Source organism: Paramormyrops kingsleyae, chromosome 11 (assembly GCF_048594095.1).
Source record: "Paramormyrops kingsleyae isolate MSU_618 chromosome 11, PKINGS_0.4, whole genome shotgun sequence".
Classification (NCBI taxonomy): Eukaryota; Metazoa; Chordata; class Actinopteri; order Osteoglossiformes; family Mormyridae; genus Paramormyrops; species Paramormyrops kingsleyae.
The window spans coordinates 8,268,021-8,283,903 of record NC_132807.1 but is presented as its reverse complement, the minus strand read 5'-3'; the positions used below and the strand labels follow the sequence as shown (position 1 = coordinate 8,283,903).

Here is a 15,883-nt window from a genome sequence, read left to right as displayed (position 1 = left end):
TGTAATCACAAGGTCACCAGTTCAAGCACATCTGCAGGTCCTTGTGCAAGACTTTCAACCCCCAGCTCCCTGGGTGCCACTACAAAGAGCAAGTTGAGGGAGGCATAAAAAGAATTAATAAAAGAATATAAGTGTAAATTATTATTTCATTTTCTTTTAAAAACACATATATAGAATAATAATATAGAATTATATAATATTCTCAGAACTTTCAGAGCTATGCATGCCATTTAAAAAAATCTCTTAACATTAATTATTGAAAGTTGAAAATTAATGTGTTAAGTTTTTATTTTTGTTTTGGTAGGCTATGGCACATAAAGTAAATTCACTGTCCAATGAGATAATAAAGAGTGCAATATAGGCTAGATAATTGCCATTGTGAAATAAGTTATATTAGGGCAAAAGACAGATCTTAAACATTTAAAATGTTTAATAACTTTTTAGAGAACAATGAAATTGTACTACTCAAGTGATCTGAATTCCTTAGTTCAATTTTTATCAGATTATTCAAGTCAGCCTATGTGTTTCTATGATGCTTCAAAAACATTATTTCTCTGTTCACGCTCCACTTCATCTGCCAATGAATTCAACGATCTTATCATATCTCCAGCCGCCATGTTTCAAACGATCTAAACGCGCGCTTCCGCCAATCCCCGCCTTGACGCAATGATTGCCGTAGGGTGGGCGTGGTCAGCTCGGAATGCATTTTCAAAGCAGCACTGAGTGTGTGATTCTACGTGACTACGTTCGTTTTAATTAAATATTTTTTTAAGCAAATTAATTAAAATAGAAAAGTAACTCGCGCTACTTTTTTAAAAAAGTAACTCAAATATTAATGTGTAAATTTATAAAGTAATGCGTTATATTACTCGTTACTTAAGAAAAGTAATATTATTACGTAACGCACGTTACTTGTAACGCGTTACCCCCAACACTGATAATAAGTCATTAGTGAATGCCAGAGAGCCACATGAGTGAACATGAGAAATTAAAAGAAAATGTGTAATGAAAATAAAATGTAAATGACAAGTGGTTATTTAGATTTCTTGTACACCTGTCTTAAAATGTAAGGGATACTGGAGCTTGGTTGGGGTGGTGGGATGGCTCGCGGTGGGTGCTGGAAAATTTCCCTTATTTTCAAATCCAAAACTTGACAGGCATGGCCATACCTGTTCCTGGTATTTACATGAGAACAGGTGTGGCTCATCAGAAGCCGGATATGACAGAAAACCTACTGGATGGTAGCCCTCCATTGGTTGGAGACCCCTGGTCTAAATATATGTATTCATTTAGCCTAGTGTAAACATGCACGGTGCTATCACGGCTAATGCTAGGCTGAGACTGAAGCTTTACCCTTTGTTTCCGCTGAGAGACGTGCTGCGTGACTCATTTCTCCGAGCTTACAAGGTATCTTAGGTCGGCGTTCACGGTTTGACTTCTGAGATTCAGATCGAGCTCTAGGTAATTTTTTTTTCGAACTGGTTAGTTCGACTTTTAAGAAATTCGCGTTCTAATGAGTTCGAGAACTGAGGTACCACTGTATTATTTTCAGCTCATTTTCATGAAGGATGTAAATAATTCTGGAGTTGACTGTAATAGTGATCTATTTAAAGATATATCACACCATAAAAATATCGATATACATAAAAAGTCATACTGCTATGTAATGTTTTTTAAAACTTGTAATTGCAATCAATTAAACATATTTCGATTTGTACCCATCACACCAAGGCCTACGTTTCTGGAACTGGGTGACTTAAAAGGAGGGGGCATCCTCTAGTGTTACTCATGGGCTAGAAAACAGAAAATAATGCGGTGAATTTAATATGAAAAATGTACACTGCCCGTAACGGCTATGATGAGAAGGTCTCCCATTCTTATATGAGCCATTCTGTCCCACACGGGCATGAATGAGTTGTGAACCTAAGACGGAAGGAAATAGCGGGCGGCATGTGAGGAATCCATCGCGGAGCTGGCCGTACCCGTCATGCACCGCGGCATTCTGCAAACTCCCATGGAACGGTCCCGGCCAGGCTTAAATTGTGTATAATGCTAAATAGTTATAGCATACGAACGGTAAGCTCGTCTTTAATTTGCATAACGTTATGTAATCACGTTATCCGCGAGGGAGAAACATTTTCTTCTGCGTTTTCGGCGCAGTGATGAAGAAAATTAAGAGTCGGAACGGTGTGTTGCAGCCGCAGTTGTTGCGCCGGACGCCATGTTCGGCTGGTTGTTACTGTAATGCGCGCCAGCTGATCAATGCTTGCGGTTTTACGGACAAATGCATTTGCAATACGTGCGTGTTCGATCATAGCCGAGAATAAAAGATACGCCCGGTGCCGTCTTTAAGAAGATAATGAAAAGTTGAGTTATTTCCCTTGGGATTATATACAACCATTCGCCGCTATTGTTTACAATACGTACATGGAAGGACGAGGGCCGGTTCGGGATGCATTCTAATTCTTATCTCCACTGTCTACTTTTCATAATCGACTGCACGAACCCTGAAAATTACCTGCTTTACTTGTCACTCTCTTTGAATCTTCGGTGCAGCCTTTAATCACCCCCGGCCTGGGTTTTTCAAAGATCTGATTATCCATTTCAGAATATTGATGAACATTTTGCATTAACCAAGCGTTATATAATTGACGGAGTAAAGAATTCTGTAATGCAGTCTATATATATATATTGATAGTTATTCAGTGCACGAACATCACGTTCTGAAAGGGACTGTCCCATGATCTGATGCAGCAGCATTTTTAGGTCTGTTATTTTATCTTATTATCACAGGTTCCTGACACTTGATGAAATTTGTTCACGTCAAGACAATTTCCTAATAGCAGCATCAAGATGTCGGAGCTTTTCATGGAATGTGAGGAAGAGGAGTTGGAGCCATGGCAAAGGAGAATACCAGAGATAAATCTAGTTGATGATGATGACGACGATGATGATGAGCCCATCTTTGTTGGAGAGATCCGTGCCTCCAAAGTTACTCCGAACACCAGGCCAAGTATGAATGATTGTATTCTATACTTGCCTCTGCTGACCTGGTCTTCACCTGGAATGACCGGAAAATCCGACAAAAAATGATCCTGAGTCGGTTTCAGCTCTCGTGTTTTGTCCTCAGGTCCTGCTCCTGTCGCCAAAGCCCCCACTCAGTGGCGTAAGCCGCCTGCACCCGTCCAGAACACCTTGCCTGTTTCTCCAGTGCAGAGAGGTGGAAGTGGCACGGTGGCCCCCGTTCAGAGGCATTCGCAGCCTCCTGCCAGCACACAGCCTGTGTCCTCGGGTCCTGCTCAGCTCACAGTCAGAGCGGCACCCCAGCCAGTGGCCAAGTCCCTGCTCATCCCAGTGACGTCCCAGCCTGGGTCCAGTCCTGCTGCCGCACAGAACGTGTCCCGCACCCTGACGACAGTGTCCCCGCAGCCCATCATCATTACCAACAACCAGGTAACCATGGCTCCCCTTATGCTTCTGCTTTTTTTTTTTTAACCTGCTTGAAAATATTAAGCAACTAATGAGTTATTTTCGATGATATGCTAGTTGAGGATTTGCCACTGACGTGGTATGTCGTATCAAAACGTTTTTGTGTTTCTGATCTATCAGGGATATATATTGACTTCTCCCCAGATACCAAACAACTCCACCTTCATCACACCATTTGGGACTCAGTATCCCAGTGGCACATCCTTTGCAGTACTTCCAGGTACCACATTAGCTTTTTTGTCTGTTAAACCTAACGCCGTGTCTTTGCAGGCCAGTCCCCAGACAGGCCCCAGGTGGGATCTGAACCCCAACAGTGTTGCCCACTGAGCCTCCAATCTCTTAAATCAATCTTGTCTGCATGTTTAAACTTTTTTTTGACTGCATGAGTTTTGTGGGGTTTTTTTAACCTTGGGTCACCGATGCCTTTCCTATAACATTTGTCATGAAGACGTCTCCTTAGATGGGCATTATTAGTTAACTTGGATGAGAGCTGCTTAAATGACTAAGAATTTAACTCTATATAACCACTTCACTCTCTCTTTTCTCTCTGATTACTGTGCCTGCTTTTTACTTCATTCATGTCTGATTTGGCGTCTAACACCTACTGATAAATTCTTATAAATGTATATTGTGAAAATTATTGTAAATACGTAACAAGCATGACCTGACTTAGGGCATTTGAAGTATTTAGGGGGGGGTTCAGCACCTGCTTGTCCACTGTGACATTATAATTTTTTTGTCCATGCAGCTGGACAGCAGCTGTTGCAGCCGGTGGCCCCTGCTGGCCCGGTGCCGGGAGTCATCCACAGGCCTCAGGTCCAGCTCATACAGAACAACGTTGTCACCCTGACCAGCATGCAGAGTCCTCCTCAGGCCAAGCAGCCACCTGCGCAGCCACCTGCGCAGCCATCCACGCAGTTCACCACCAGTACCCTGCAGGCCATACACACAAACTCAGCCACGCTTCAGCCAATTCAACTGGGCTGCTCGGCGTCACAGGCCAAACCAGGCACCTCGGCCAATCAGAAGAGCTCGCCTCTGCCGGCTCCGCATGCCGGCAGTCACTCAGGTATGACGGCACAGCCTCTATCCAAGCAATCCTCAGGTGTAGGCCTACACTATTAACCGCTATTTTTCATTCATTGTTACCCCTTGACAGCGCCCTCTGCAGGCAACGGCAGCAGCACAGTGAAGCGAACTTTTCAGCCGAACTCGATGAACCCAGTGAAGAAGATGAAGCTGGAAACTGGTGTGTTTCTCCTGCTCTCACCCCCCCCCCCCCACACCTCAGAGGCCAGGTGATGGAACAGAGAGCAGCGTGTGGAAATATCACTCATCTCTCTCTCCTCAGTTGTAGGGACCCCCAATGCCACGGCTTCCACGCAGAATGGAACACCTTTCAAGAAAAAATGTCCAAAATGTAACATTCAATTCATCCTTCCGGATCCTATGAAACGCCACATGAAGGTGGGCCTGAATCCCCCCCCCCCCCCTTCACCAACACTGGCTAAAGGTCCAGGCATCTCTGGGCATGTTCTGATAGTAGAATTAGCATTTTCTGCTTATTTTTGGTTATACGGTCAGTAAACAGATCTGCAGGGAGGGCACTGCTTCCAGAAGGACTTACTGGCTTCTCTGTCTTCCCTCAGTACTGCTGCTATGATTTGATAAACAGCGTGTTCCCTACGACATCCACGCCGGACCAGCCATCCTCGCCTCTGCACGTGAAGACCACTGGGAAGGGTAAAATCATCATGCTGGTATCCGACTTCTACTATGGGAGACATGAGGGAGACACGGTGCAGGTCAAGGAGGAGAAGGCACTCACCACATTCAAGTGTAACAGCTGTCTGAAGGTCCTGAAGAGCAACATCAGGTGGGCCTTCACAGCTGTCTGCGTGCTTTGTTGTATCGATTCTCAGCCCGTGGGTCACGACCCAGCAAGTTCTGAAAGAGTCACGAGGCAGAATTGCTCCTATGCTGATCCACGATCAGATTTCCCAGCCACAGTGCTAGAATTAACCTATACAAAGCAGTCTTGGGTCTGCAAAAACTAGTGACTACCCAACCAATCCAAGAAGTCAAACCACAGATGCTTAATTTAAAATTCACTGGGACATCCAATCAGATTTGTGCAGTTAGCATTGATTGGCATAAACTGCAGAGTGCACTGCGTGCTGGATCATAGCGTTAATTTAAACATATACTTGATACAGTGGTACCTCAGTTCTCAAACTCATTAGAACTTGAATTTCTTAAAAGTTGAACCATCCAGTTCGGAAAAAAAATTACCTAAGACTCGATCTGAATCTCAGAAGTCAAATCGTGAACGCCGACCTAAGATAACTTGTACGCGCAGGGAAATGAGTCACGCGGCACGTCTCTCGGCGGAAACAAAGGGTAACGCTTCAGCCTCGCATTCACTGTGATAGCATCGTGCATGTTTACACTACCTTTTGTGTTTAAATGCTAAAAAAAGACACATTTAGGTATAATTTTTTGGGGCCGGGAACCAATTAATTGGTCTTGCATTATTTCTTAAGTGGAAAATTTGATCAGAACTCGTGACCTTGTGGAGAATGCATACATGTCAGATTTGGCATTTATTTGTATGTTTTCAAAAAAACAATACGATTATTCAAATCAAGTGTCCTGGTGCCATGAAGCCAGATTTCTTGCTTAGCCGGATAACTTGTTGGATAGGGTTGCGACTAAGCTCGCATGGTAGAAATTGGGTAGTGGTGCAAAAAAGACTGAGATCCACTGCTTTAGTGCATCAGCAGAGGTGCCTAGTTCAGGTCCAGAAGGTAAAAATGCAGACCAAGATTTTGTTTCAACCAACCAGTTGCGTATAAAGGGTCACAGAGTACTGTCAACCCCAGGCATTGCTTAAAGTGGCAGTTCACATCTAAACTGAAAAAGATACGTTTTAGAGGGCCTTTAGTGCTGTGCAGAAGATAGGAGCACAAATACCCCGGCAATATCTTCTGGGCAGTGATGCAATTGATGTGGGGGTTCAGTAGAAGAAAATGGTTCCTACATTAAACTGCTCACTACAAAGTCCATGAATTATCTTCACTAACTGGGTCTTTATTTCTTGTAAGAGATGTTGCTGTTGACTTTTTGAAATGTATGTTTCTGCCGCTTTAATCACCAGTGAAAATGCCTTTCGCTCCCATTATATTTGAGAGAAGACTGACATTTCTTTGGCCAATATCTCCAAAACTTGGCATCTCCCAGCAGAACAACCTTGATGGATAAAATGCAGTAAAGACCCTCTAAAATAGCTTTTTCAATTTTGGGGTGAGCTGCCCCTTTAAAGGAGACTGGCACATTATCTTGACAGAGTAGCTGTTCTTTTCAGTTTGACTGCGACATAAATTATCGAAGCGGTCAACGTGAACGCCAGCTTCCATGTTTCTAGAACTGTTTCACGGTGGTCCCTCTTTTTGATGATGTCATTAAATACATCCACTCCTGAATCTCATTTTTCCTCTTTGGGCTTCGTGTATGTCAGGTGTATCATTGTCTTCTAATACATGTTCAGAAACAAAACAAAAACATCCGTTGGGAACAAAGGCACCAGTGGACAAGAAATGACAAAAGACCGGGGTAAAAACTGACAAGTAAATAATTGACGACTTTTGTTCATACAGACTGATTGGGGTCAAATGAGACAACAGCAGGAATTCTTGTCTGTTGGCCACGTTGGACGCAGGCAGTTAAGAGCTGAAAATCCAATTTGGAGCTGGCGGTGAAGGCTGCATAGGACCTGCATGAGCTAAACAGCTTTGCTCTGGGTACAGCAAAAAAAAAGTCTTCCGTAAGCTCTTTTAAGAGGGGACTTCTTGTATTGTGTTGCACATCTGGCAGCTGTGCAGCCATCGCCTCTGTAAGCTCTGTTAAGAGATGGCAAAGTGCAGACTGAGAAATGGAATTTTCCTTGACAAGCCACGGCCTCTGGGAAGCTCCCGGAGATTTGTGGTGGCAGTGGAGGAAACCCACCGTTAAATGAAAGCAGGATTTTGGTAGCTGTCTGCGTTTATAATGGCAGATGTGTGTGTGGACAGCACAGAGCTGACAGAACCTAGTTTATCTTTTTCAGACACTGGATGTTGCTGACTAGATGCATTTTTGGATAATATCCCCACGTTAACTCCATATGCTTCTGGCATATTCAGAGTGGAAAACACATATTTGGGAAAATGGCAGATGTACTGGGAGATCCCTGGTAGCGAAGGAGTGCCATTGCATTAAAGAAAATTAGATGGATGCTGGAGGCGTCCAGGAAAGTGTTGTGCACGCGGGATGGAGATTTGTCTGAGAAAAGACGCCAGTATAAATAAAAATAGTCTCTGAAAGTGTTTGTGGTCTTAGCTTTTTTTTTTTTTTTTGTGACTCATTCTGGGATTTTCAAAAAGCCACATGAAAGCAGCGTCAGGAAGCCAGCAGGCGCGCGGGTGACGGGACTCGCGCACGCGTATCCGCTTCTGTGTTTACTCACCCGGCCAGGCGGACCCAGGGCTGTCGAGGGCGCGTCCTGATGCCTGCGGTTTTCCGCAGGTTCATGAACCACATGAAGCACCACTTGGAGCTGGAGAAGCAGAGCAACGAGAGCTGGGAGAGCCACACCACCTGTCAGCACTGTTACCGGCAGTACGCCACGCCCTTCCAGCTGCAGTGCCACATCGAGAGCGCCCACAGCCCCTACGAGTCCACCAGTACGCCAGGCCCACGCTCGCTCTTCCGCTAAGCCTTTCCCTGATGCTAGCATCTTCGCTACCGTTAACTTAGCATTGTGATGTTGGCACCTTGCACAGGGTTGTCGTACGTCTGTGTCAGGGGGTGTTTTCAGAGTTAATTTAATACCATTTTCCTGTCTTCTGCAGCTAATTGTAAGATTTGTGAGCTGGCTTTTGAAAGCGAACAGGCACTCCTGGAGCACATGAAGTTCAACCACAAGCCAGGGGAAATGCCCTATGTTTGCCAGGTAGGCGGGCAGCGGTTTGACGAGGCAAGATTATTCAAATCGACCACCCTGGGGCCCGTTTCATAAAGCAGGATTTCTTGCTTAGCTGGATAACTTGTTGGATTTAAGGTGCTTCATTTTAAATGGACTTTATCTTCATCTACTCACATTTAACCCAGACCACCATAAATCCAACAAGTTATCTGGCTAAACAAGAAATCCTGCTTCATGAAACCAGGGGACTCGGTTTGAATGATCTGTTTGTTTTTGATCCTCTCTTTTGAAAACATACAAATAAATGCCAAAACTGAGCCATACACATTCTCCACCAGGTCTGCAACTACAGGTCATCGTTCTTCTCTGAAGTGGAGAGCCACTTCCGAAGTGTACATGAGAACACCAAGGACCTCCTCTGTCCCTTCTGCCTCAAAGTCCTGCGGAGCGGCCATACTTACATGCAGCATTACATGCGACATCAGGTGCGAGGACGTGGCCCTCTGGCCCCGGATTCTGACGGTTGGGTCCTGACTCATGTCGTTGACTCATGTCTGTGCCTCTGAATGGAGGCCCTGCACAGTGCTGTTAGCTTAGCGCTGCTTTCTGATCTGACGGAGAGAAATCTGCACAATGCAGTTTTGATCCTTGGGGATTTGAGGACCGCTGTGCTGCATCTGAAAGTCAGCAGAGGGCTGGTAATCTGCGGAAATTAATCTCATAGATCAGCACACGACCACATGACGCACGAGCTTGTCATTGCAACTTTTCACATACAGTACTGTGCAGAAGTCTTAGGCAGTCAAAGTGTTTAGAATTGTGTATCTGAGTAGTAAATGTAGATTTGCTCAGAAAAAATACAGTTTAACATTAGAACAAATTAACAGTAACAATAAAAACCAACAAGAATTTCTTCCATTCTTCAAAAAGTTACTGATATCTTGTTAGATAGGTAGATGAATACTGCATCACCTCCCCAGCCTCTCCGGGACCCACAGCCAATCCACATATTAGTTAATTGGGCTAGAGGTGAAATTTAATTAATTAATTTATTTTCTTTGTCTAAGACTTTTGCACAGTGCTGTATATTTTCTGTCTGTGATGTGCTTGAACTGTTATTTGTTATTCAGACATGCTTGCTTTTTCCCCCCCCAGAAAAAGGGAATTCATCGATGTGGTAAATGCCGGTTAAATTTCCTCACGTACAAGGAGAGATCGGACCACAGGGCACATCTACACCGGACCTTCAAGAAGCCAAGGACCCTGGAAGGTCTTCCTCCTGGGACCAAGGTTTATCCTCTTACGAACACACATGCGTTTCCAGGCTCCTGTCATGAAAATTGCAGTATTTATTAGTTTGGATTTGTTCTCCTCGCCCTTCAAGGTGACGATCCGAGCGTCTCTGTCCGGCGGCTCGTCCACTTGCCCCAAAACTCCCGAAAAGTCTGTCGTCAGCCTGGACCCCAGCAGTCCAACCCCCCGACGGCTGGGGAAGTCTCCAGTCAGCACGGTGAAATCCAAGTCCCTGCAGGCGGCCAGTGCGGCCAAGTCCCGAACCTTCCAGAACCGACGGCAGGAGCGTCTGTCCAGTTCCAGACAGCTGGAGCGCAGCAACCAGGCCCTGAAGAGCCTCCAGTGAGGCCACCATCTTGTCTTCATGCAAAAATGTGTAGAAAAAAGTGGTGAATATTTATTTGCTGAATTTTTTTTTTGCCCTTTCTCTTGTCAGAAATGAATTTGGGACACAGTTGTGCGTTGAATGTTATACGGAAGTCAAGGACTTCTACGGACACTATCCCCTGGTCATGAAATGCAGCGCGTGCAAGTATCAAACCAGCTGCAAGAAGTCGTTTGAGAACCACATGATCAGGTAGCTCCTGAAACGCGCCGAGTTTGCGCCTCACTTTGAGTTTCCTGTGAGGGCTGCGTGACCGAGGCTTTTGTCTCTCTCTAGGTTTCACAGCGCCATCTCCAGGGACAGGTTTCGGAAGATGCGGAAGCCGACGGGAAAGCTGCGGTATGGGAAACTGGCTGCATTTGTCACTGACATGACCTTTCGGAATGTAGCGAAGCAAGAAGTGGCGGACAAATCAGAGATGGCTGATGCTTTTCACCATTAATGCTGTGATTGGTGTAATTACAGCATTAATGGTGTAATCACTCCCTTGCCTATTTTGGCTAAAATAAACCAGCTAAACACAAAATATAAATGGGATATTTGTGAAAATGTCTCTTTATACCAGTGTTGTTGTAATTGTTGTTTTGGGTGGTTGCTCTGCTGAAAATTCAGACCCTGCCATTGTTTTAAGCAGTTTTATTCTGAAAAGCTCAGATTTCGAGCTGCTGCACATTGCAGGAGCTTAACGCTGGTGTGTCTTAACTGCGATTTCCTGGAGGACGCCTCTGGCAGCGACCTCATGACCAAACACCTGATCGACAGGCCGCACCACACATGCCAGGTCATCATTGAGAAAGGTCAGCTCTGGCCGCACCCTGACCCGAGTCTCTTATGCTCCTGTGTGGCTTTTGTCAGCAACCAGTAATTTCTAAATGTCCCCTATTTGTTTTGACAGGAACTTCTACTGCTGAACCCAAAAAAACACAGTGAGTATTTCCAGCTTCGTATCATGGGATTTGTAATCTGCCATTGTGGTAAATCACCCCCAACATTGCGTGAGAATAATTTTTAATGTGTGGTTATTTTGCCATTACACTGATTTAACACAACTATTTGTGTTTAACACAAGTGAAAGCTTGTGGTTGGCCAGCAGGGTCAGCCAGTACCGCTGGTGCACTTGATGTCTTCACTGGAAGAGGGGCAGCGTGTGGCTCAGTGGGCTAAGCCTGTGTGCCTGTAATCACAAGGTCGCCGGTTCAAACCCAGCCTCAGCACGTCTGTGGGTCCTTGAGCAAGGCCCTTAACCCCCAGCTCCCTGGGCGCCGCTACGGGTGGCAACCCTTTGCGGACAGCTAGCTCTACAAAGAGCAAGTTGAGGGAGGCATGAACCCACAACCTTCTGGGCACGGGTACAAAGCCCTAATCCACTGAGTTACACACCGTCCCATGCCATTTTTTGTTTGAAAATGGTTCCTTATTTCATTACCAAGCACCAAGACTGTAGCAGTATGGGTGTGAGTTTGTGGGTGACCTTGGGAAGGTTAGGGAACTGCACTTATAATCGAAAGACTGCTGGTTCGAATCCCCAACCAGCAAAGTACCACTGAGGTACCTTGAGTGAGGTACCGCCCCCAAGCACTGCTCCCTAGGTGCTAAATTAGCTGCCCCCTGCTATGTCACAGTGTCTTATATTGGTTAAACACATTTTGTTGTTGCGTGAGGTTTGCTGTGGTGTGTCACCAATGACAATTAATCACTATTCACTCCACAGATCTGAGCTTGATGTTAAGTCCTGTCTGGACCTCAGTGACTCCAAGGTTTGTCCGATGAACCTTCACGAAAAACATAAAGACCCAAGTCCATAAAATGTAAACGATGCTAATAATGCGGCTTGTTGTTCTTGCCTGTAGGATAATGAAGTTGCTAGTAATGGCTGTCAGAGTGAGCAGTCCTCCACCGAGACTAATGGGTAGGGATGCTTTCCAAAAGGCTCTACCTGTGTGTGTCACTTAACTTCGTTTGTATCCTGAGTTTTTGTTTCTGCTTTCTGTTTTCAATTTGGAAGTAGCGCCAAAGACGAGGTCCAGGACCCAGTGCCTGTCTCAAGCCCGAAGGATGCTTCTGGAAGCGGGGATTCTGATACACCGAGGATTCTGATACAGCCCGACACCGGGGAAACCCCACAGCCCAAAGACGGCAAGCAGAGCGAGACCCAGGGGGCTCCCGCAGAGCCTGGCCCGGCCGAGGCCCCGGGGGTTCCCGCAGAACCCGGCCCGGCCGAGACCCAGGGGGCTCCCGCAGAGCCAGGCCCGGCTGAGGCCCCGGGGGCTCCCGAAGAGCCCGACCAGGCCGAGACCCAGGGGGCTCCCGCAGAGCCCAGCCCGGCCGAGGCCCCGGGGGCTCCCGCAGACCCCGGCCCGGCCAAGGCCCCGGGGGCTCCCGAAGAGCCCGACCAGGCCGAGGCCCCGGGGGCTGCCGCGGAGCCCTGCCCGGCCGAGACCCAGGGGGCTCCCGCGGAGCCCGACCCGGCCGAGGCCCTGGGGGCTCCCGCGGAGCCCGGCCCGGCCGAGACCAAGGGGGTTCCCACGGAGCCCGGCCCGGCCGAGACCAAGGGGGTTCCCACGGAGCCCGGCCCGGCCGAGACCAAGGGGGTTCCCACGGAGCCCGGCCCGGCTGAGACCAAGGGGGTTCTCACGGAGCCCGGCCCGGCCGAGGCCCCGGGGGCTCTCGCGGAGCCCGGCCCGGCCGAGACCAAGGGGGTTCCCACGGAGCCCGGCCCGGCCGAGGCCCCGGGGCCTCCCACGGAGCCCGGCCCGGCTGAGACCAAGGGGGTTCCCACAGAGCCCGGCCCGGCCAAGGCCCCGGGGGCTCCCACAGAGCCCGGCCCGGCCAAGGCCCCGGGGGCTCCCACAGAGCCCGGCCCGGCCGAGACCCAAGACCAGGGCAGCGACCCGAAAGACGCGTCCCCTCCCGATGCCGAACGCGGCGACTGCTCTCCTGCCAGGGATGAGAGCAAGCAGGCCAGAGACGGCGTCCCCTTCGAGGAGTTCCTGCGGAAAGAGGACCAAAGGGAGACAGCGAGCCCTAGCGGCTCAAAGCACGGCTTAGTTACCCTGGAGCCTCTCACACCCTCCAAGGTGCTGGAACACGAGGCCACGGAGATCCTTCAGCAGGGAAACGGCCCCCCCTCCAAGACGCAAGAGGCTGCGGCTGAATGTCCGGATGGCAGCGGACGCGTCACTCCGGAGACGGAAGCAGGCCTTGGCGTAACGACAGAAGCTGGAGGAAAATGACTCCCTTTTTAAAAAAAAAAAAAAAGCATTATGTTAATTGAGAACATGTTTTTTGTTTTTGGGCAAGGGGCAGTAGAAATGGGAGAGGAACTTATTTTAATTTTTTTTTCCTACTTGCCTCTAAGGGGGGGGTGTGTCTTCCTACCAGGCTTCTCCACTCAAGAGTCAACTTTCAACGAAAGTCATATCACTAATATGTGTGAATATCTGTGTTGTGAATTTGTTTGGAGTTGTCTTGTAGAGAATTTGCTGCTTTTTTTAAGTTCAAAGTATAAATTGAATTGAGACAGTGAGCTGTATTTTTGAGTCACTGCCTTTTTAGAAATGGTTACTCACATGGTTCTTCCTTTGCCTGGCATGTTTAAACTGTATGGACTCTTCTCCTTGTGAAAGGTTGCATTAATGTGGCTTATGGGCATGTATCAGGGGGTACTTAGTCCAAACCAAGGGCTCCATACACAGACCCATATTGCAAAACTGCGAAAAGTTGATCCTGGTATTTTTACTGCTCTCTTCTACGGTTAGATTTTAGGATTTTTTTTTAAATCCATACATTGCATCACCTACTCTGCATTTCAGTACCATGGTATACATGGTATCTCCAGTGCTACTAAATTCTTTGTGTCCAGCTACATGCTAATGAGAAGGATGTGGAAGGTGTCTGAAGTAGACATTGTTGGCTGATTTTATGGAAACTGTAAATAAAAGCCATCATTAATATTCACCTCTTTAATCTCATCACTTTTGTTTAGCTGGAGCTTAATTTGGGTAAAACAACAAATTTCTGTGGTGTAGTTTTGTTAGGTTTGCACCATTTTATTGTTACAGGAAATAGCAGAATTGCTGCCCATCTTGTCACCCTCAGTTGACTTCCTTGCTGAAATGAAACCTTTTTCGCTGAAGGTTGCCCATGATGGTAGGACTGTGTGGAGCTGGAGTATGTAAGTAGAATCCAGTTAGTCTGCTGGACAGTTTTGGCATTGGTCTCTGCAAGGGGCTGGTGTGAATGTCATTGCATTGATTGATACTGAAAGGAGTTTCTGCCTACATGGATATTTTTTTTATTAAATCAATTTTGTAGCGATTAGGATTTATTTTGGAACCATGTGAATTACTGAGGTGCAAAACTGGCTGGGTTCAAACTCAGAAGGACACTTTGCTTTTTTGATTGGAAGCTTGTGAAAATAGTTTGAGGGGAGGGTTTTGTACTTTTGTTCTGTATATTATCCATTAAAATGCTGTCTCCCCCGTGACATTCATAAAATGCATTCTGTCCCCATCCCCAGGTCATTTTGCAATGTACCTCTCCCCAGTCAGTATTCAAACTTTGAAGACACATGATATGGATGAACTACTGAAAGGGATCACATTTTGAGATTAATCACCCCAAAATTGCAAAATAGCACTGCATAGTAATACCAAAAAGGTAGTTTCAGATATTTGATCCTTTTCGTGCTATAACTCAAGAAGCATTTGACTGATCTTCTTCAGCCTTTGCAGACGTTGCATAGATGAAGATATGGACCTGTTCGAATTCTGAGAGAAAAAGTTAAAGCTACAGCAGTTCGTGAACTCAGATGCTGCAGACAAGTTGCTTGACCTTGTTAATTGTGTGGTCACAGGGACAGCAGAGAGCCCAGGGCTGGGATACATTTGTAGTCAAGACCGCCTAAACCGAGACCAAGACATTGCCGAGACCGGAGGGTATCAAGACCAAGACACTGCCGAGACTTGAAGGTACCAAGTCCAAGACCAAGACCAAGACCGAAAACAGACTAGGGCTAGAATCGACATCACATTACTCAGATCAACTGTAGAGAAAAAAGGCATTGCTGTAAAGTGTTATTACTCGTTAAATCAAATTCATGTTATCTTGTCAATTATATTGTCCATATGTCCATATGTCTCTCATTTAAAATCTCCCAGATTTGTCATAGTTACGAGGCCTGATGGAAAATAATATTCTCAGCAATCCTCTCCTATAACCATTTTATCAGACCTCGTCAAGGGAAAGAGATGGGATGTACCAGAAAGATGTTCAAATTAAGTACCAGGGAGAGAGGCCTCGGGTAAGCTATGAATACGGCTATGTGATGATCCTCTGCTTTGAATTGAAGAGAATGAGCCTCCAGATTGACTTGCACCTCCAAGACCGTGCTTTCTAATGAATGTGAAATACCTAATTTAATTGAATTATAACTATGCTATTAGTGCTGGGAGATAAAACGATCTCGATTTTTTTTATCGATAAAAAATAAGGACGATCACGATGATACACACAGACTATAAAACTCGATCAACCAAATTTGCTCCGTTTTAGAGAATGCGCTGAGACAGACAACTCGATGGCCTATCGAGCAGAGGTTTACTGAACGCCAGCACAACAGCCAATCACCGACGACGTTGTAATTTTGCCCATCCTCCCTTAAAGAAGCAATGGGTGCGTTCGACTGCAGCTGACGCAACGTGGAGTGCAATCTGTCGGCGGCTGCAGGGGTGGAGTATAAACTGACTGCAGCC

At 46.5% G+C, this 15,883-nt stretch overlaps 1 protein-coding gene across 1 annotated transcript; it reads left to right on the top strand.

Annotated features, from left to right (window-relative positions):
* The first annotated feature begins 1,936 nt into the window (after positions 1-1,936).
* znf280d (zinc finger protein 280D) lies at positions 1,937-14,087 on the top strand. Its single transcript, XM_023814064.2, has 20 exons — positions 1,937-2,076; positions 2,794-3,013; positions 3,131-3,453; positions 3,610-3,709; positions 4,238-4,558; positions 4,649-4,738; positions 4,841-4,956; positions 5,139-5,365; positions 8,053-8,210; positions 8,379-8,479; positions 8,791-8,937; positions 9,608-9,742; positions 9,837-10,087; positions 10,182-10,322; positions 10,407-10,469; positions 10,809-10,927; positions 11,026-11,056; positions 11,842-11,887; positions 11,981-12,039; positions 12,136-14,087. The coding sequence occupies exons 2-20, from the start codon at positions 2,854-2,856 to the stop codon at positions 13,361-13,363; spliced, it is 3,816 nt and encodes a 1,271-aa protein (XP_023669832.2). The 5' UTR covers positions 1,937-2,076; positions 2,794-2,853; the 3' UTR covers positions 13,364-14,087.
* Positions 14,088-15,883: the final 1,796 nt, after the last annotated feature.